Source organism: Calliopsis andreniformis, unplaced genomic scaffold (assembly GCF_051401765.1).
Source record: "Calliopsis andreniformis isolate RMS-2024a unplaced genomic scaffold, iyCalAndr_principal scaffold0022, whole genome shotgun sequence".
Classification (NCBI taxonomy): domain Eukaryota; kingdom Metazoa; phylum Arthropoda; class Insecta; order Hymenoptera; family Andrenidae; genus Calliopsis; species Calliopsis andreniformis.
The window spans coordinates 3,122,356-3,143,039 of NW_027480432.1; the positions used below are offsets into that span (position 1 = coordinate 3,122,356).

At 45.2% G+C, this 20,684-nt stretch overlaps 2 protein-coding genes across 2 annotated transcripts in view; one reads left to right on the plus strand and one right to left on the minus strand.

The window, feature by feature from the left end:
* The window catches only part of LOC143186737 (uncharacterized), a 51,805-nt gene extending 42,820 nt beyond the window's left edge, over nt 1-8,985 (minus strand). Inside the window, exon 1 of the mRNA XM_076390470.1 lies at nt 8,874-8,985. Within this exon, the coding sequence (XP_076246585.1) occupies nt 8,874-8,879 (6 nt within the window). The 5' untranslated portion in view covers nt 8,880-8,985. The remainder of the gene's footprint in view (nt 1-8,873) is intronic.
* Nudc (nuclear distribution C, dynein complex regulator) overlaps nt 1-20,684 on the plus strand; it is a 73,735-nt gene that overhangs the window by 44,021 nt on the left and 9,030 nt on the right. The window lies entirely within an intron of this gene.

The following is a 20,684-nucleotide window of genomic DNA, read 5'->3' on the forward strand; positions in this document are numbered from 1 at the left end:
CTCGGTGGAAGTTGCGTTTGCAAAATGGGAGGATTACGTTGTACGTGGAAATGGGTCCCCAATGCCTTGGATAGTGAAGTCACTGTGAGATAAGAGCTCTGTGCACTTGGAGTGCAACCTGATGAGGTTTAACTTTTCTGCTTTTGATTCAAGAATGAATTTATTAATTTCTCACTTGTAATTTCTTGGACTTATATCTTCATCTCCTTCGTAAATTATTCTGGAAACCTTGAACCTTGATCGATCCCATTTTTTATTCCTCATGCGATGAAATAGAAATCAATCAAAATGCAGCAGTCTTGTATTAATAATTTCGAGTCTAATTAGCGTTCTTGGTTTCCTTATTATTCACCAAATTTTTGGCCATGTGGCGGTTCCGTGGCGCCCACGATTATGCGACTCGCATTCCAGGTCTGACGTAACAGCTGCTTAATTTGTATAATGTTAAACGGCGACCGTGGACCTTCTCGACATTTTTCCTGCATGTCGTTTGCATTGTTATCACATGCAAATGCGGCGTTCCTACCGTGTTACGTGATCCCCAAGGCTGAAGAAAATTCGTTCAAACAGGCTCTTCGATTTCGACTGTTCCATCTTCTCGAATCGATCTCGTTTCTAATCTTGCTTTAAAATTGCAACAGGATCAATGAAACTGGCGATGTGTAAGGTGTTCGTCAATTTTATTCCTCGACTCATGTGAATCGCGAAGCAGGAAAACTGCGTTAGTAATAATCAACCGATGCTCGTTCCTTATGAGATTATCTCTGAATCAATTTGCATTTGCATGATGACCCTGCCCACTGGAAACCAGGTCACTAGTTACAGGTTTCCAGTTTGTCTATTCTTGCGAGGGTAGTCTACCTCGAGCTTCGATTTTCTGAAGAATGATGCAAGTGAGTGTTACAGTTAAGTGTTCTAGTCTGTTAAAGGAAATCTTCGATACTTGGAAAACGATGAAGAACTATTTCTTCTTCTCTGAAGAAAGTAGTATTGCTAATCTAACTCCCGCCTGCGTAATGCTGGCAACGTTTCCTTCAGTCACTGAAAAGGTTATTTGAGAAACACCTCGAGTGTTGTTTCTTGGCAGGTTCAGTGAAAGAGCTACACGATGCCTGATTTACTAGCGTGGATTTGTTGGGAAAGGTTGGCAGAGTCCTCTGTTTCAGCTGATTTGAGCGAAAGTAGAACAGTGAATTTTTCAGAAGGAACTGCAGGTCGATCTTCAAAGTTTCGAACCCTCAGATCTTCAGAAATCACACCTACACATACCCATATCAGAAATGAAGTTCTAGACCTGTTAAAAAAATTCCCCACCTTCTCACAAGTTTACACATCACCTCTCTCCTTTCCTCATACTTACACCTTCCATTTATACTCAAGAATGAAAAACAATTTCCACAACCATCCATTCATTCCCTGACCAAGACCCACTAACATCCTCATTAACAGTCGCCCAGCCAGCACGTTACAGAAAACGTGCGTTCCAGCTCACGAGAAGGCGCTTTCCTCATGGCGTTGAGAAAGTCTTCCAGTAAATTCTAACGCGTTGCCCATCCTGTCATCGTCCTCTGCCGCGTGGCGCGTGGAAAACCGCAGCGTTACGTCGTAACGCGGCATCCGCTAGAAGACTGACAGAGGGAGACGAGACATTGTTGAGACTGGAGAGAAAGGGACGAAGAGAGGCCCCGAGGCCTCTGGAAGTCAAAGAGAGACGGGAGGACGTGGAATACCGAAGGCTTCGTTGTTGCCCATCCCGAGGATTACGTACCTTGGTCGTAGACCTTACTCGAGGCGAGCTCGTGCTCGCAGGTAGTTGCATAACAGCCGTGGCTTCGCGGTGGCCGCTCATTGCTAGGACGATTCACAATAATGCGTCGGAGTACCTTTATGAGCAGCCCATTTAGTCCCGGACCCACGAAAGGTTACCCAGGGGAGAGACAATGTGTTATCTCGCGATACCTCTAACACCTACTACGTTGCTACTGTGGGGGATTACTGGTTTGGTAGTTGTTGATGAATCCATTGCTCCTTCAGAGAGGACGTAGGTTTTTTTAGGAGTAACATAGGTTCTTTTTTGATTTATCAGAGCCAAAGTCAGTTTCGAGATTCTTCTCAAATGACTAATACTGAACTTAGACTCTTCTTCATCTCACCGATTCAATTCCTCTTCATTCTATTCTTAATTCACCCACAGGTCTTCCTCTCAACATAATTCAGCCTGCACACGTGGACGTCGTAAAAGTCCCATAAATCTCAAACATATACAGCAGGTGTACACATAGAATTCAAATACTTTTTCTACAGCCAGCAAAGTATGTTTCTCTAACGATCCACACATAATCGTCGACATTAGAATTTGACGTGCATACCTGTAATCAGCAGCGTCTCTAGTCGAGATGATACTCGACACAGCTGGTGAATGCAGTTTCCATCTGCCCTTTCGAGGCACAGCAAAGGTGCTCGAAGGCGCGGACGCGAATACCTAGACAAACGGGATGGGTGGGACAAAACGAAGAGGCAATAGTCCATCGACACGAATATCGGCTACGTGGCTTCTCAACTCGACGCTTTAATCGGTGTTGACGTGGGATCAGAATGACCCCGAATGTCCCTATTCTTATGGCGCGAAGTGACAGCAGACAATGCGTGAACAAAGCGCGGAGATGGCCGTTTAGAAGCAGAGGAAGTTTGCACTGCAGTTACCGCTTGGGACCATCCTCGATGGAGTGTTTGTTCTCCGAGGCTCGAGGAAGAAAGGTAAAAGTAAGGTAAACGCGCTGGCAGTGCTGTGCTTTATCTCGCGACCTTTTGGTTCGCGGGAGGATCTCCGAGAGTGAGTTTTTTACGTAGCGATGTTTGTTTATTTCGTATAATGAGAAAAATTAGGATGCTAATGAGATTCTAGGCGCGAAAAAACAGTTTCCGAAGGCGAGGGATATTTTTAAAGTTGCTGGAGGTATTTTCGAAGCTGGATACTTACCTTGAGAGTGGACGAAATTGTTCTGATCAAGTCTTCGTTTTGGGAAATTAATGGTGGTAAGTGGTTACATATTCTTGATTAAATTTGAAGCAGAAATTGAGGACTTGGTATTGAGGAAACAACTCCCTTCACGCTAGCTGCTTTCTCTTAGTTAATATCTCTCTAGGCTTTCGAATGAATATTCTTTGTCTTTCTGAGACATAATAGATATGCCATAAAAGTAAAACAATACCTAATGAAGGAACTGTGATCAATCAGTAACACCTGCGCCACAATATTCCTACAAATACCTAAATTATAATAATTTATCCACATCTCAGTTTCCAGATCTACAGCACTACCTAAAAACAGTAGACACCAAATTTCTCAATTAAGAAAAAAAAAATCACCACCCCGTAATTTATGGAACCGCTTCAAAGATTAATCACAGAACGAGTAAAATTCTTGTCCACTTTCAGAACAAGCGTATCACGGTCACTATCAGTGGCAGAAAGTGGTATCTTATTAAAAATCCGCGGCGCTCCGCGAATCGAATCAGCGAAGACAAATCGTTGGAAGATACGATCAGCGACTCCGTCATCTCTCTCTTTCTCTCTCTCCCTCTCTCTTTCTCTTGCGAAATTCCCAGTTTGCAGCGTGTAGCAACAGCCCGCTGGTGGAAAGATAACTAAACCAGTCGTCATTAATTGCTCCGTTATACATATAACCTCTCATTACCTTCCCCGATTTGCATTCGACTCTTTGTTGCTCGACCTAATCCGCCCGGCTCGTAATCGCCAGCCTTACACAACTCTGTCGGATTTTTATGAAAGCCATTTAACGCGAACATCTGGTCCTCGGGGATTTTACGGGCATTATAATGACAAATTCGTGTAATGAACGTTGTTCAACTGTGCGAAGCCGTAAAACCATCTGAAGAGTGTATCTCACCAGGGATTTATAAGAGCACATATTTTTATGCGTAATCCAGCGCACGGGGCGGATTCGCCGCGACGAATCGCTTCGAGTGGGTAGCTGACTGACAGGTGGAACAGAAAGATGCGGGAGATGAGGTAATCGACGGAATTTCACGAAATGTGAACGTATCTTGAGAGCGAGATATTTAGAAATTCCACTGTCGTAATTTCCTACACCGTGGTTGGTATTGTTCAGAACCACTTGGTAATCTTTTATTTTAATTTAATTGTGAGACCTCGTGTTTCTTAGAAATTGTAGATTTAAATGACGGGAGAGTCATTTTGAATTATACGTACTACATTTGCTATAAATTCAGTGATGCGTGCTGTACTGGTGACTCACGATGGACTTTAATAACAAGATAGACTTGTTTTCTATAAATTAGTTCAAGTTACAGTGGAGCTAATCGATTTTCTTTGAACCTATACAATTTTCCAATCAACTGAACAACTCTGAAAAATTCCAGACAGTTTCCTTTAGTCTAGCCTAAACACAACGTCACACTCGAAGCGAAAAGAAAATCGCTGGCGGTAATCCTAGCCATACCTGTCTAGTCGGCCTTACATCCCACTTATCCCACGGTTTCTCAGTGAACCAACGACAATTGTAGCCACCCACGTGCGTTCGCCGCAAGCCACCCAGTTTTTCCAACCGCTAACAGAACGAAACTGCATTTTCTTCGCCCATTACGGTACGGCTGTCGACTAATCGCCCTCTATAAATCTCCGCGAGGAAACCACTTTAACACTCGCCCCCTCGGTCACGACAATTAAATTCAATTACATCCTCGACTCGTTTCTGACAACTGTCCTCGAAATCTACGTCGATTATCGCATTCAACGACTGTTATGTGCACTTCATTGAAACTGCAGCATCTGCTTCTGACCCACGCGCCTCTGTGACGGAAGCTGGGCTGCCCACGTGTTGAAACACTTCCTTGTTCGAGAATTCTGTGCAACAATTGAATGGAGGATTACAGCAATTTGAAGGTTTCTAGTTTTCACATGCATTGATTATTTTTTGATACCCCTCTTTATGGAATAGAATCTTCACCATGAAAAAAATACAAGGAGCTAAGATTCCATCTCAAGGGCGTCGTAAAGGGTTAAAGAAGCTTCGGATAAAATCCCCGAAAGAATTCCTCTGACCTGGTGATAAGTCTGTTGCCTCATTCACGAGTTCTAATCGATCAGCAAGGTGTACACGCGAAAGAGGGAGTGACCGACATTAAGTAGTCGCCAAGTGCAACTCGACTGGATAATCTGTTCGTGGCATCTCGCCAAATAAACAACCTGGATCCGTGGGCGACCAGTGGAATCGTGACTTTTTATTATGCCACGGGATTCGTACGGAGGTCCTCGAACGCCAAAGCTCGCGTCTGATCGAGCCTGGAGACACGAAAAATTCGCTGGTCCCTCTGTCTGGACTCCTTCGGTGGTGCAGCCAGACAGATACGGTCGTACTTTAAATATGTCCCGCGAGCTCTTTCGGGTTAAATAAATCGGCGTCCCGGAGCAGAGGCGCGCGGGTTGCATCGATACCTCTAATGATTAAGTGACTTTATTGCCTCATTAAGAAATAACACAGGTATTTATACGGGTGTGCGCCAGCATAAAACGGTTGCTCAATGCCGATCGGTGGAATAAGCACACTTTGCAGTAGCTCTGGGGGACGCTTGTGCCCCACGCAAGAATGGGATAAAACGATGGTTAAGGGGGACCGTAAACGCGTAAACGTGCATTTCTCGTCCAGAGCGCTCGTGGAACCAGAATCGGCTCGGTTATGATTAATTCACGCCCCCCTTTTGTTGTTCAGTTTCGTAACGAGCTGCTCTGGGAAAGGCTCTTCGCTTTGTGTCGCTCAAGTACCTTGAGGCTCTCTAAAAGTCTTAATTACAGTATTTTCCGCTATTGGATTCAAAGGTTTACGATGCTTTCATGATCCTTCTTTTTATTTTTGGTGGGAGTACATTGATACAGTGGCAGCATTTATGGCCAATATGTTGCACTCGTATATTTTTTGGTACAGACAATATCCAGTTCAACATCTCAATTTGTACAATTAAAAAATTGTTGTTTATACAGAGTTCTAAAAATTTGTCATGCAGAGTATTTGAATTGTGAGTGGATGGAACACTAACCCAGATGGACTTCTATATCGACGTCTGATAAATCCTCGCGTTTCATTTTACCGTATTATGCAATCAAAGTTGTTCTCACGAAAAGCTGCTTTTGTGGTCCCCTACGTGCATATCATGGAAACATCGAAGTCACATTAAGACTCGAATGGAGACACGCCATTAGCCGAATCTCGAAAGAGCCTTCGTTAACTCTGTCGCGAACTGCACGCCTACATTTTAATTTGTCTGCTGTTAATCGTTCCAGTACTCCTTTTACCGCCGCTCAATCTCCAGTTTTCTTCCAAATCCCATGTTTCAACCCAACAGAATTTTTTTTTAGTCTTCAATCCTTCTTACTCCATATCTTCAGTTATGGACTGCAATCATATTTCTGCATGCACCATATCCCTATCAAACCTGAAGACACCCGAGCCTCACAGTCCAGTTGCGTCTCGCGCAACCTGCGCAGGAATGCAGGCCTGTGTCTCAATCGGTGTCGTTACTGCAGAAAGAATTAGAATATGTAGATCACGGGAAGGGCTCCACGCCTATCGACTTTGAAATGCTACCATCGATTTGCATCACGTGCGCATAATATCGTTCCCGCGGCTAGGCTTCGTTCGAGTTCATTAAGCTGAAGTCCTCATTAACCAGCCAGTGTCGCTGACCAGAGGCCAGACACTGTTGACTTCGAGGAACGTATCATTCAGGACGACCACTAATAATTATTTGTCAGCGGAGTTTCCTCGTTGATAGACCTGTTCTTTATCCTCTGGCCACTTTCCTCTTCCGACTTGCGGTCAGCGTCACGGTGGCGAGTCGCGCTAACGAACCGTACAAGTATCGCGCTATTATTTTTCCTCTGAAGAAGGAAAATCATTAAAATACAGAGAAGCTCGCGTAGGAAAGGCGACCAGTTCGACTCGTTACAACAGTCGTTCGACTAGTCTGAAAATGGAAGGGTGCCCCTTGATGCCAAGGCTAAATTCCATTTCCATTGCAAACCTCTGCTTCAAACGATTCGATCACTGCTTTTGAGTGGCTTTTGATAAGCGATGGCTCGATCGAGAGACGAAAACGAAATGAACGTGACTTTTGAGCAACGCTGTAGAAAAAGGGACTTCAAGCTGCTGGCTTCTTAGAATATAGGGTTGTTAGAGGCCCACTTTTGACAGATCAATTCTGAATTTTTTAATCCAGGTCACTCGTACCGTGGGAAGGTAGCATTTAGTAATGTAGTAGTTGCACTGTTTCAAAAACTAAACGTCAAATTCATCGCGACCGATATCCCCCGGCAAATTGGAGCGGTTGAGCGAAGCTGTGGCAGTTAACGGAGTCAACGAAGCGTGCACGCGACTTTTCCACAGTCACTTTCATAATATAGCTACTTCCGAAAGTGAATTGACTTATCCGAGCGTCGGGAGAAGGTTACGCATAATACGCTCGACTTTACGCACGCAGTGTTTCAGAATGCTTTCGGTTTCGTTTCAGTCAAATAGAGAATTGAGTCCATTGTTGATTAAAAAGAAGATAGGAATCTTACCACTTTCCTTACATTAAGAATCTCAAGAAAAAAGATCTGAATTAAAGGTAGACCTTGAACACTAATTTGATTCACAATTATTCCTTGCAACAACCTGGAAATAGTATGTCTGGTCTAGTACGGCCCACATCCCCTTACCAAATGCAAACTTAGTGAAAAAGCAAGTTAATGGTCTGACTTTCACGCTCGGCCATCAATGCTGCAACGTTGCAAGGATAATTATAGAACTCCGCCAATGTGGAACGAAGTTAAGGAACAAATTCGATGTTTCTATACTTCTGGAGATTGAGATCTCCACATGTTGCAACGATATGATTTATGATTCCACACAGATAGGAGGTCTTTATCGTAATTTTTTTCTTACTCTCTGATAGCTGCACAGCCGGAGCACACTCTATCAAGGTGCCAGTGTAAATTCGATTTTAATTGAATGGACGTCGAAACAATTGGTTTTTCTTTATTTTGTAATTTGTTGGTAACTCGTGTGTGGTAAAACGATTTTTTTGGGCTACTGACAGGGGCTGTTAACGTCTGCAAAGTAGAATGGGATGTTATGCAAATTTTTTGGTAAGTGCTCGTGGTCGACCCAGTTGTTTGAGGAAAAAGGATGAGTCGCGGCCACGTAACGAATCGTGGCAATGTCAATCAACGCAGGCATATTACGTGACTCGCATTGTTTCCGATTAAGCAAGTGTCACGGACGCACGTCGCGCTACGTCACTTCGACGAGTGATTGACCCAGCTCCACCGTATGTGTTGTCTCAAACTTTGAATTAATATCAGTAAGCACTGAACAAGTCGTATAAATACATACTCAAGTAATCCATTATTCTTGATTTGGGAGGAAGGTCAAGCAATTGAAATAATGATAACCTACGAAGCTTAAATTGTGGGAGAAAAAATGTCTTCTTTTTTTAAGGAGATTCAAAGTAGTTAAACTGGTGTATAGTTTTTTTTACACAACTTTTAAAGACATTTTAGCAATTGATTCGAGAAAACAATAAGGAAATTTTAGTCTATCGAAAAGATGCTATTTACGAGTCCCGAAGACCAAAATCCTCCACTGTGATCATCAGTGCGATCACCGAACAGCTGGCAGATAATAGGATCCCAATAAAAGCAGACTCCACTAAAGAGCACAAGAACTCCAAAAAACGACTAACCAAACCTTTCGAACCTCCGTGTAAGCCTAACAAACCTAATCCACTTCACCACTGAAAAACAAAAGCTGTCTTTCCCACCCACAGTGGTACCCCAAAAAAAGCATTACTCACCGCCATGTCGATCCTCCAGCAGCCTCGATCAGTCTCCCTCGAAGACCGAACAGCACAGTCGCACAAGAACCCCTCGACCCTCGGTCGCTATCGAACGATCACCCAGAGGAAGAGGATTCACCTACGCCTCGATCTCACTGTCTCACCCAATCTGCAGGCAGGGGCCGCAGATAGGGATCTCGCGAAACAGGCGAAAGCACGTCGGGGAGAAACGAAAGCTGGGCCCAGAGCAGGCCCTCTGCAGAACTGGGACCGAGAGAAAACAACTCGTAGGATCGTGGACGAGCAGCTGACCGTGCCCGGTTAATCACGGAGACGTATGCGGGATTCGCCCGTAATTCGAAGACTGGTCATCGCGGTGACGACGCCAGGGTATTCAAAGATCGAAACCGCGATCCGGTGGAGGCGCGTCATGATGGTGAGCCAGGGGGGGCCACTCGGCCAGGAGAGGAGCGCCGCGGGGTCACGAAAGAGGGGATCAAGCCGAAGAGGGCCCCCCCGCGATCCTTTTCGGAGGGGGGACAGACGCCCGAACCCTAGGGGCCTGGTAGGGGATTCGGTGAGGACCCACGAGACGGAGAAGAAGCGACGGCCGCACGCGAGCGTGGAAAGAGGAGAGGCGACGTCGAATACCGCGGCGGGCAAGAAGCGCGCATTCTTGTGTGTCAGCGCGCGATAGTTATGGACCCCTGGCAACCTTGTCCCAGTAGCGTGCCCGCACGCCCATCCAACCCGCCGAAATACGAGCCCTGATAAGGGGCCAGCTGCTTTCCCACAGGGAGAGAACATCCTTCCGTGGCCCGCTTGTTTTCGTCGACCAGGCCCTATCTGGGTCATGGATGCGCGGAGAGAAGATGCGTTCGTTATCGGGCCCCTTTCGGAGGACGTGTGGGAGGCGATCGGGCCCCCCTTCTTTTCTTTTCGCTGTGCCAGAAGTGATCGCTGGTTTTTCAACTTGTGGAAAATTGTTGCGGGGGAAATATTCAAGCCACGATCCATCCTTGCGCCCTCTTCTGAATGCTCCTCAAAGATGACCTCTGGGAACACATTCTGAGTCCTCAAGGAGGTCTACTAATTATTTACTATCTCATTCCAGATCCTTTTTATTGCAGGTACTTATAAATATACTTTAATTTCTGGAGAAACTGTTTATGCTCTGAATATCCACCTACACGATAATCTCAATTTCTTAATATCTGTTCCTTTGCATAAAAAGTTTGTTACCTCCTACCTCACTGCATCGGCCTTCTACAAGTCTCTATGCTTATCAATATCCATATCTCGTCGCCTGATTCCTCCGGAAGAAGCCAGCATTAATGCTCATAACACAGGGAACATCTTCAACAAAAGACGAGCATGTGGGTCAGGGTCAAGCAAGAATTGTTTTGACGACCTAGACAAGTCGAGAATGCCTCTGCCCTTTTAGCGACACCACACGAATCACGTTGACTGTTACAATCCTGTTTGGATCGTAGACACATATAACAATACCATTTGTCGTTGCGAGGGCGGGGATCAAAGCGGCTTGATTTATCGCGCACGATCGCGAAGCGTCAAGTGGGAAGACGATCGATTGTTTCCAGGCAAAGGTATCCTCTTCTTCCTGGAGTGGTTACGTAGCGGTTTTCGCGAAGACAAGGCTGAAAACGTTAGACGTTGTTGCAGAAATTATATTTATAGAATATGACATTGCGACGAGACGCATCGAGTGGCATAGTCGATTTAAATTACAAATTGAATATCGTAACGAGGCTTTAAATGGATCTTCATAAAAAACAGGCCTAATGAGGAAGGATGATTGAAACTGTTTTTCAGTCGGAACTGATGCATCCTAGTTCCGGAAGGACAGATTGGTTACATCACCGACCTTGTGTCATCGTGCATTTTGCATTACTATAATCGATGTATTTTCGGCACATCCAGGAAAAATAACCCAGAACCAGTTCCCTGGAAGTATTTTTCCTACACCTGTTTTTGACGGGATCTGGGTCAGGGTCAGTTGCTTTATTGTTCTAGTCGGAGCACGTCGTAAAAGCCCTTTCGATAAAACGCTTGTTTCCTACCAATTACATTTTCACGCGATCTCAACTTCGCCGAGTTCTTACCAGGATAACTGCAGCATTGCCACGGTTTTGCCCGAGCGATCAGGTTTTATGTTCCACGATCTTAATGTTTCAGAAAAGTGGTCGATTCGCTGCGAATTTAACCTCTTCTATTTTTCGGGATTGCCATTAAAATACCCGCTCTCAATTAAGGACCCTATCTTTACGACTGTATCCTTGCATTATACCCTTTCGTTTTGTGCAAACAACACTCATCGAGATTAAAATTTATCACAATCCAGCGGGCTCGATTCTCATGTCTATGATCGCAATAATTGCCAGTCGAATTTTTTACCATCGGTTCTGAAAGTGAAGTGCTCACCTCGAGGCTTCGCAACCGACTTCGGTAGATCGTTGAATGGCTGAGATATGCATCAATCCGATCTGGATCGCAGGTCAGCTATTGCAGACGTCCTCGGCGTTTTCGCGGTTCACCGATTAAGAAAAGGTACATTGTCTTCTTCCTTTTGCCCAGTGTCGCAAGGATACCATCGACCGCGCAGAAACTCAGCATCCAAGTCGATCACATTGAGTGGAAGGGTTGCACACCGTCGACACGGGATACCGTAATTGAGTTTTCGTGGCCTGTAATTACGGGTGCAATTGATACTAATTTGTACGCGGCGGATTTACATCCCAACTCTTTGTGATGAACCGTGTTTGCGTAATACTTCAATATGCAATTTTTATTGAATTTTTTGTATGGAGAAAAGAGGGATATCTATCTACCAGGCTAAGAAAAGTTGATTAAGAAGGACTTTGTGATTTCATTTCTTTTTTATTTTATAGTGTTAGGCTGTCCACTTTTTGATGAATCTTTCATGGTTCCTATAGCTGGTCAAGCTGAATAGGCTAATATCTACCTTTAGTAGCATAAGGTCAATAGTTTACGAGACAGTAGAAATTCAAATCATTGTGTGGGATCTACCTTCTTAACTAAAAATTTGAGCCTCAAGAGAGTTGAGAATTTGAGTGTTTCTAAATCCCCAAGGCTTGAGCTTTAATTCTTAATTCCCTCATCGCGCTTCCACGTCTCACGTCTCGAAGACAGCGTCGAGTGAACAGTAACTCGTATGCCCTCATCGAGAGACCCGTTTCTCCTTGCCTTCGAGCAGTGTCGAACAGAATGAACTGTCACGCAGAAATTTCGTAAAACCCGCAGGAGAAGAATCAGTGGAGATTGCCTCTGTCTTTCTTTTCTTTTTCAGCGTTAATTGTTTTGCAGAAAATCGGCTGGAAACGAAGAAACTCCCCACTGTCTGTCCGTCTGTCTGTCTCACCCCCTCTGTGCACTGATGTTTCGCAATATTTCGTAATATCAATTGCGCTGGTGCCTGTCAAGCGCTGCACACGCCGCGCCGACGCGTTCACGCGAAAGAATTATCGCTCCGGAGGCGTTTTCCATTATTTAAGACTATGTAATTTAATAAAGTTACGGACCGAGGGCTCGCTGGTCTTCAGGGACGGCTGGGAATTCGACTCGGTGCTGGGCCTGGCTCAAAGTGCCGGCGAGTGTAGGAAATTACGGTCTGACCATCCTTTAACAGAGCTTTCAGCGTGAAATTATCTTCTCCAGCTGGCAAGAACCGCGCTGGATCGCTGTAGCCACGGGAATCTCGGCTTTGATACGATCTGAGACAATGATGATGTTTCTTGCCTACGTTGGGGGGGTTCAGTTTGCTTTGGCGCACAGTGATTGAAGGTGGAGTGGTAACTTGGACTGAGCTGCCTTTGTTAGTTACGCCTTGAACGCTTGAAAGGAGGATTTGATAGGATTAACTGTGATAGCTCCAGCTGGCTTAGAGATAGTATTATTTTTTGGCCCATCGGGTCCATCAATTTTTCCCCTGGCTTTTCGAGTCTGAAATTTCTTATAATTTCTGAATTATAAAGTCTGGAGGAAGAATTCTGCTGATTGTCCATTTGCTGTGTCTGCTCAGCGTCGACCCTTTCTCCATCAGATATCCAGCTCTTTGTCTAACTATATTCCTCTGATGTGGGTTTCGTTTTACGACTGATTCAATCTTCCTCTGACTTTTACGTCTCTTGTCTGGAATTCTGCCAGTAGAAAGCATTAATTTCTCCCAGTAGAAGGCATTAAAGTCTCTCAATAAAAGGCATTGAAATCTCCTATATAGTAAAAGGCATTGAAGTCTCCCAATCCTCTCGTCGCTTTTGCAGAACTCCAGACAATACTTTCGCGCCTAGCTGTCACACTATCAACTGTTCGATATTGTTCCACAGCAGCCATCAATCCGTTCAATGCCGAGCTGTGCACAGTTGGCGCGATTCTAAATTAACCGGTTTTGCAATTTTGGCGCCACTCACCGAGAGATCACGCGGCGGTCCAATTTCGGCGAGACGCACCGCCGCGACGCGCAGATCCCGCGATACGCCGCAGGTGTGTAAGCGTTTTCGCCTGATGCAAATTATCCCCGAATAGCCTCGACACCCCGTTCCACGACGCCCGTGACTTATCGCGAGAAACACGCCCGTCACGCGCGACGATTTACGCGCGTGACCGTCGCGCTCCTTCTCGCGTAATTTAGGAAAGGCGGATTGACGCCTCGCAATCCAAGATTCCCTGCTTTCTGCGATAATAAATGGGTATTTTCCAAGTTGGTGAGTCAGGAATTCAGTCAATCCACAACATGCAAAAGGACTTCAAAAAGCGCAATTGCGCTTTAGCAATTTACGTAAGAGATTCTGTCAGGATGAATCGTTTAAACTTTTCCTGTGTGCAATTTTTCCTTCTGTCGCTCGAAAATAGTACCTTGCCCCAATTTCAGATGCAGTTATTATACAATTTTATGCGTGGCCTTGGTATTTGCATTGTTGTCTTAATTTTATTGCGGATAGCTCCTGTCTTTTGTTTTCAATGAGTATTTTTAAAAGCCTGAAGCGCAAACATCTTATAAACATTTCATCAGTGGCTGTTGCTAGAAGCTTCTCTCCGCCGCTAGAATTAACGAATTCTAATCCAGCTCCTCAGGATTCCAGACCACACTCCGACAATCGACACCTAGCCAGCCAGCGATCGACGTTCTCCGCTAAAGAGTGATTCACTTGATCGATCGTTCGAAGACGATCTGCATCCAGATGCAGATCTCTGATCATCCAGCAGGGCATCGTCGATTGGTATTTAGGCCTCGCGTTACGTAACCTTTTTTCCCCGATACATGGCCGCCAAGGTGGATAAAAAAACTATTCCAAGCGGCGGGGGCGGCAGTGGATCACAGCTTGACATTGGGCCAGCGTTTTCCGTATGCGTCTCGCGTTCTGGCGGACTCGAACGACCTGTGAGGACGCTCGTCTTCCTTCCTTCTCTCTTTTGCCTCTCTCCTCTCTTTACTCTAGCTCTATCCCTCTCTCTTCCACGTATGACAAGCAGCCAAAGCACTGGGAATACGCGTCAGAAATGACTGGCTCTACGTGGCCCAGGAACGCATGAGCATCCGCCAATTGCGAAATGCAGGAATTTAAAGGAGCATTCCCCGTAAGGTCACTACGCCCCTCGGGGTCGACGCGGTAATTGCCACGCGATTACGGAACACTTGCACGGACGGATGATTCGGATCGACAGTATTTTTTGTAACGTGTTTTCTCAGGTTGTTTGAGAGAGTGTACTTGGAAATTTTATTTGGGGCGAGACAAATTTGATTTAATGTGTAAAGGGCTGTGTTATCGTAATTTAATATTGACTGGGTTTAACTAGGTATACAGTACTTAATTTAGTGGCTGCTGAAGTGTATTGTCTTCAACAAGATGCAACAAATCTATATTTTTTAAATCTTCTCCCTATTTACTAAGTCAAATAAAAACCCTCAACTTTAAACAGACACCAGTACAACACCCCATATAGCTCCATAGACCTCCTACCAAGAGGTCCCACTCGATTCACTGTCAAAGTACCCTGCAGCATGTCAAAACAGAGCCTCAGGAATCACTGTCCTTCCTCCTTCTCAGAGACACTCAATCAAAAATCGATGAATCTACAGGGAAGCCTCCAGAGCGAAGCTGAAGATCAGTGGTGTGCGTCAGGCGTCAGAGTGGCGATCAGTTAGAGATAGAACGATCAAGGAGGCCTCGCCGAACCTTTTAGCCGCCCGATTATTATGCAAATTCTGTGTCTCGTTTATCGAAGTAATTATGCGTTGATCGTGACACAGAGTGCTAGGCCAGTGTCGATCCATTTATATTTTCGCGCCAGTTTACCGATTACGAAATGTAGGAATCGTGAGGTGACCACCGCTCGGGGTCAAAGGTCCAAACGATGTTTTCGTGTCTCTGCAAGGCGCCCGAAGGTTGCTAATCGTTCCCACCGCCCTTGGAGGCAAAGGATGGCGATTTTTTATATCACGCTGTAAATTTGCATAGACAGTCCCTTTAGAAGGAGACATTGTGGTATTTGTTTCAGCGTGAAGTGGAGAAATAGGAAGGTCAAGATAGCAAGGTCATCAAGGTAATCCTCTAGCAATTAGATCATGCAATGTCTCTTTTCCAACACCTGACTCCGCGAGCGCGAATAGCTAATGACACAATATTATCGTAAAATTAAATCCCCCGGACTATACGATGCATAAAATAATTGCAACATAGTAAATCCTCACATCGTAATAAAAACTGTCTAACAAGCAAGATAGACGCTTGCGTAAGTGCACCAAGAATTGCAGTTTTATTCGCGCTTCAACTTCAATATCCGCGACTGTCCTATCCACCTCAGAAGTTCAAGTTGACTCTTCGCGAAGCATCGTACACACACGATCTCTCCTCAGCAAAAATCCTCCGTGTCAACTCTCGAAGCCGAGCGCTCCATGAATCACCCATTACTTGATTAATGGCGGACACAGCTCCCATCGTTATGCCATTAGATTAATCTCATGTATCATCGGTGTCTCCTAAATGATCGAGCAAATAATGCGGCGGCAGGGTGAAAAGAGTCGCATATCTTTGCCATTAGCCTCACCACCGGCGCGTGTGCGTTAAAAATAACCGAAAGCATCACGACGCCTCGGCGGAAGACAGAGCGACGGGCGTCCAGGATTCACGGTGTCACTTGCCGCGCAGCCTTGTAACATATACGCAAATAACCCAATAAATCTCGGTACAGGCTAGCCACCGCTGCGCATCCTTCGTAATCCTTGACACCAGCGACGTTAGTGTCACCGACTACTGTGGCGGAGGTTCTAGCGGAGGAGGGAACACGCGTGCGAGCTGAGCCGGATCAAAGTCGCGCCGATTTCCCAATAAGAACGCTCCTCGACGACCGTCACCCTTTCCCTCCTCGTCGAGGATGCGTGTCGGGGGACGTTAATGATCATTAGAAGTTACTGACCGCGAAGCGAGTTATATCCAGCTTCTACGATTCCTATGTATGCTCCGAGATAATTGGCTTGCTTCTGCGATGAGTGAAGACGTTGCTGAGGAGCGCTGTCGCTTTTAACAGGATTTGAATATATTAATGGGAAGTTGGGACAGTGGGAGAGGTGTAGGTGAGTGACCTGGGAAGGTTGGTTCTTCGGGGGCTTGATGGGAGGGTTCTGGGTGAAGTCTTTGTGTAGATTCTGAGGGGAGTAGTTTGATACAGTGTGTGATTGAAAGAAGCATCGCGTGGAAAGATAGTGTGTATGATTCATGCGTTGCAAAAGTGAGTGACGAGGTGAGAAACTTGGGTAAGCTCTGACCTTAGACTGGCTAGGGAAACTAGGGGCCTAGATTCGATACAAAGGAGACAGCGATAATAATTGACCTAGCTCTCGTTTGAGTGGAGAAGATGAATTTAGAAACGTGGCGAAGAATCCTCGCAATTTTATGTTTAAATGTTAGGTGTGCAAGTTAATTTTAAATTTTTATTTTTTCCCCGCCTTTTGTTTCCCAAAATCTGTCTGTCTAAAATTGCCAGTAGAATGAGGAAACGAAAGTAATTTAGATTCAGCAACTTCATAGCTAATTTGCCACGAATTTGCAATTCATAGACACTTCGCAGAGCTTTCTCACACCTTCTCGAGTATCAACAACTTTCCGTCTGGTATCTCGCGAGTGGCCTCACCTGTCAACGCGAAAATATATTACACTTTTGATAAAATTGATATAGGTCAATGATGCGACCTCGTAATAGCGCAACAGACGCTCTCCATGCACGAGAAGATAAGTTTCTTACTTGAGATGTCCTTAACGAGTTACATCCTGGACAATCTAATCATGATAATTATTCATTAACCCATATACTCGTATCTGTCACAGTTAGAATAACTTTAGTTAGGATCTCCAGTACAAGTAAGGAAAAAATCCCAAACCAAAGTGTTGAAAACATCTGTGACTCATCATCAATTTATTCTAAAATTAAACTTTAGCTTTAGATAAAAATCTAAGATTTGAGGAACTTGAGATTTAGAGTCTTCTTTATCCAAAAACCATCCTTGAAATAAAATTCTTCTGAAAATATGAGAGATGTCAGAACCTCGGTATAATCATTGACCCGCAATTTTAACCTGACAATTAACCCAGCTTTGCCACAGGTCCCCTCTCCAAACGCGAAGAAGAGCTATTGGAACGAACGAGAGCCCATCTTGTAATAACTGGGATCCATTGGTCGTTCCCGTAATACACGACCCTCGTAAATGTAATGAGGATGATGGTAACGATTACGATGTCAATAGCGGTCTGTGGCCTAAGTAGTCGATGTGCTGGTCAGCTCTGGCGCAACGATCGGGGCAGCTAAGCGGGCACTTTGCTCATAAAGCGTCGATCAAAGAATAGAACGTTTGCGATGACATGGAATTGCTTTTAAGTAGCTGCGGGGCAGAACGTTCGACTGCTGGAAATGTTACGGGTCGTGCCACAATTATTTATTGATTAGGCAATCCGTACGCGATTGTTCGGGTCAGATAGGTCTAGGATTCGCGATTAGTTACTTGTTGAGATGATATTAGATTTGAAGGAACTTGGAAGCTGTATCTCTTTTACATATGGAAAATAAGTGTACTTGATACACTTTGGCTCTGGGATCTAAAATTAGGTATCATTCAGGTGTCTCCATTGGAGGAAAAATCTCACCCCAAAATTAGAAACACCTAAATTTCTCATTTATCACTCTCACGACTTCTTCCCATTCCTTTCTTCTTCGAGCAAGGTCTCCCAGAAACCATCAGCTGCTATCACGAGTTCAGTTACGCGAACAGATCATAAATGGACTTAAGAGAATCAAGCCTCCTCTGTTGAATGGTTCGATTCATTCCACGTACGTCCTGCGGTATTTTCTACAACAGAAGCACAGTAATTGACGATACACCCAATCATGGAGAATTATTATGTATTTAATTACAACGAGCTGCCTACTAACAGCAATATTTCATAACGTCTTCGGTGCACAGTGTGATTAAAGTCTATCTAAAAATTTATTGTGGTCTCTGTGCGTGCACGCGCGCATCTCTATGCGCATTCGTGTCAAGGAACGCCGGACAAAATTGCGCCGATGAACGCACGTTCTTAGTGTTTTGCATAATGTTCCTGGAAACAATACGAATCGCTTGCACTTTCCGTGGTTGTTCTTGTGGCAGGCCAAAGGTTCACGAGAATTTCCTTCGATAACAACAGAGAAATAGAGTATGAGTGTCACGATTGAAGGGTTGCCCTGAGCACACAATTTTCTGGTGTTCTGCCAGGTTGCACACGAGGAAGTCTTCTAACGAGACCTCCTTAACCATTCTTTGCGATTCTAAGTGGCGATAACCCTCGTTGACCTCTGTCTATTCTCTGCTACCAGAGAGTTAGTTCTTACTTGTTTCGTTGGTTACGCAAGGATTGCCTAGTGTCCTGAGGCTGGGGTCTTCCTAAATCAGACAAATTAATGATTGAAGAGCTCGGAGTTAATTTACAAGAGAAATTGATTATCCTTTTCTAAAAAAAAAGTCTAATTTTTTTGTGGAACTAGTTTGGCAGCACCTCGTAGGAGTATCTTCACCCTAAAGGAAAAAAAGGAAAATTGCTATGCTCTCTGAAAGTCTCTAAAAAGATCACAAATTTAAAAAAATAGAATTTTCAGGGTATCGAAGATCCCTTATTAACACGAAGCCAATCATAGCAGAAGTTAATAAAGAAAAGGTGGAATTGGAAGGGAAGAAATATTGGAGACCACATGGGATTCTCATTCGTGTGGCGTCTAGCTCGCAGGGTTACCCTTAATCCAGTGTTTTCATTTGATACCTCCAGGCGATTCCCCCGTTTCGTCCTCTTCCACCTCTCGATTTCACTTTTGGCGGCCGCGCCACCGATCGACGCGCTTCGCCTCGCTCTCCTCGTAGCGTCGTTGCGCAATCGCCCTGTTGTGCGCGGTTCGCGCGTTCGCCAGCGCGCAACACCACTGTGTGCGCTTGCGCCGTTGCGCACGGGCGAACGCGTGCCCAATAAGTGTATCAAGCACTGGCGTAACACATCCAGAGAGGGAAAAATTCAAATCAATCGTTCATCTATTTCTTCTTGCAACAGCACACACGTGTGTCGATGCCATCAGCATCGAGCTATTTCTAACTTCTGCTCAGCCTTATCAATCTCCCCAGCAATCCGCTGACGATCCCACGAGCCAATAGTCTCTCAGCCATCACCGAATCGTCCCTCGACGTCCCGTTTATGGAGGTTCTGGGACCAAAAACGATTAGCATAATTCCCTCGTAACCGTGTCGCCCGTAGAGAATCAGGAAACCGAGAGGCTCGTCCGTGAGTTTCGAGAATTTAAGCGGCCGATCGAGTCGTGTAAATTTCCAGAATGGAGCCGTTCGATTCTCGCCGATGATCGATGAATCTCGAACGAGAGGAACCGTCCCTTTCTTCGCTGGGCCTGGTATTACGCCACTGGCGTCGAGGTGGCGATGCGAAACGCTCGCGCGCCTCGTTCAGCGCCGAGAGAGACCACGAGGACGCGAAAAAGTGCGCGGAGAACGCGGGGGAGGGAGGGACGGTGAGGCAAGGCCGTTCTTTGACCCGAAACGTGGCCTGCTCGGCGCCAATTTTTCGGGAGGAACCGGTCCCCGAGCCCCCTGGAATTTTTACCAGCGAAACTGTGGTAGCTACGGCCGCATGAGAAACCAATGCCGACACCGACAACACCTGCCTCCTTTTGCTAATATATCGCCCGGCTATAAGGTTTCCATCGATTAACGTCACGCCACGATGCAATCGAGTTCTCGTCGCTCGTCCATCACTGGCGAATCGATGGTTAGAGGAAAAAACTTGGGCAACTTGCTGTTTTCACGCTGGTCGATTGTTTGTACCATTAATCCTCTCCTCCGCTTCGCGTCTTGATTTCGGTCACTGTGTGCGGCGGTTGTCGAGGCTGCGGAGGTGAGAAGTGGGTGGAAAGTCTACGAGAAATCGAATCGTCCAGTTTCGACCGCGGTACCATAAGCAAATATACTGAGAAATTTTATTAAAGTAAACGTCCAAGCAGGTTTTTAGGTTCAGGTCAATTTTGAATAAATAGAAAATAGTATTGTTGAGTAGTATACCTACACAGCTACTGAGAATCTCGGTCTGAGATGTCATAATTCAAGTATCAAGACATGTGTTTTTAAGTTGTTCATTTACTGGGACGTTCGACATGTTAAGCGTCCTGGTACTGACTACTGAGATATGTACCTTACCAATTAATGATAATTATTCGGCAAAAAATATTTATATTTAGCATACGGGATGCCTGAACAGCCGAAGCACC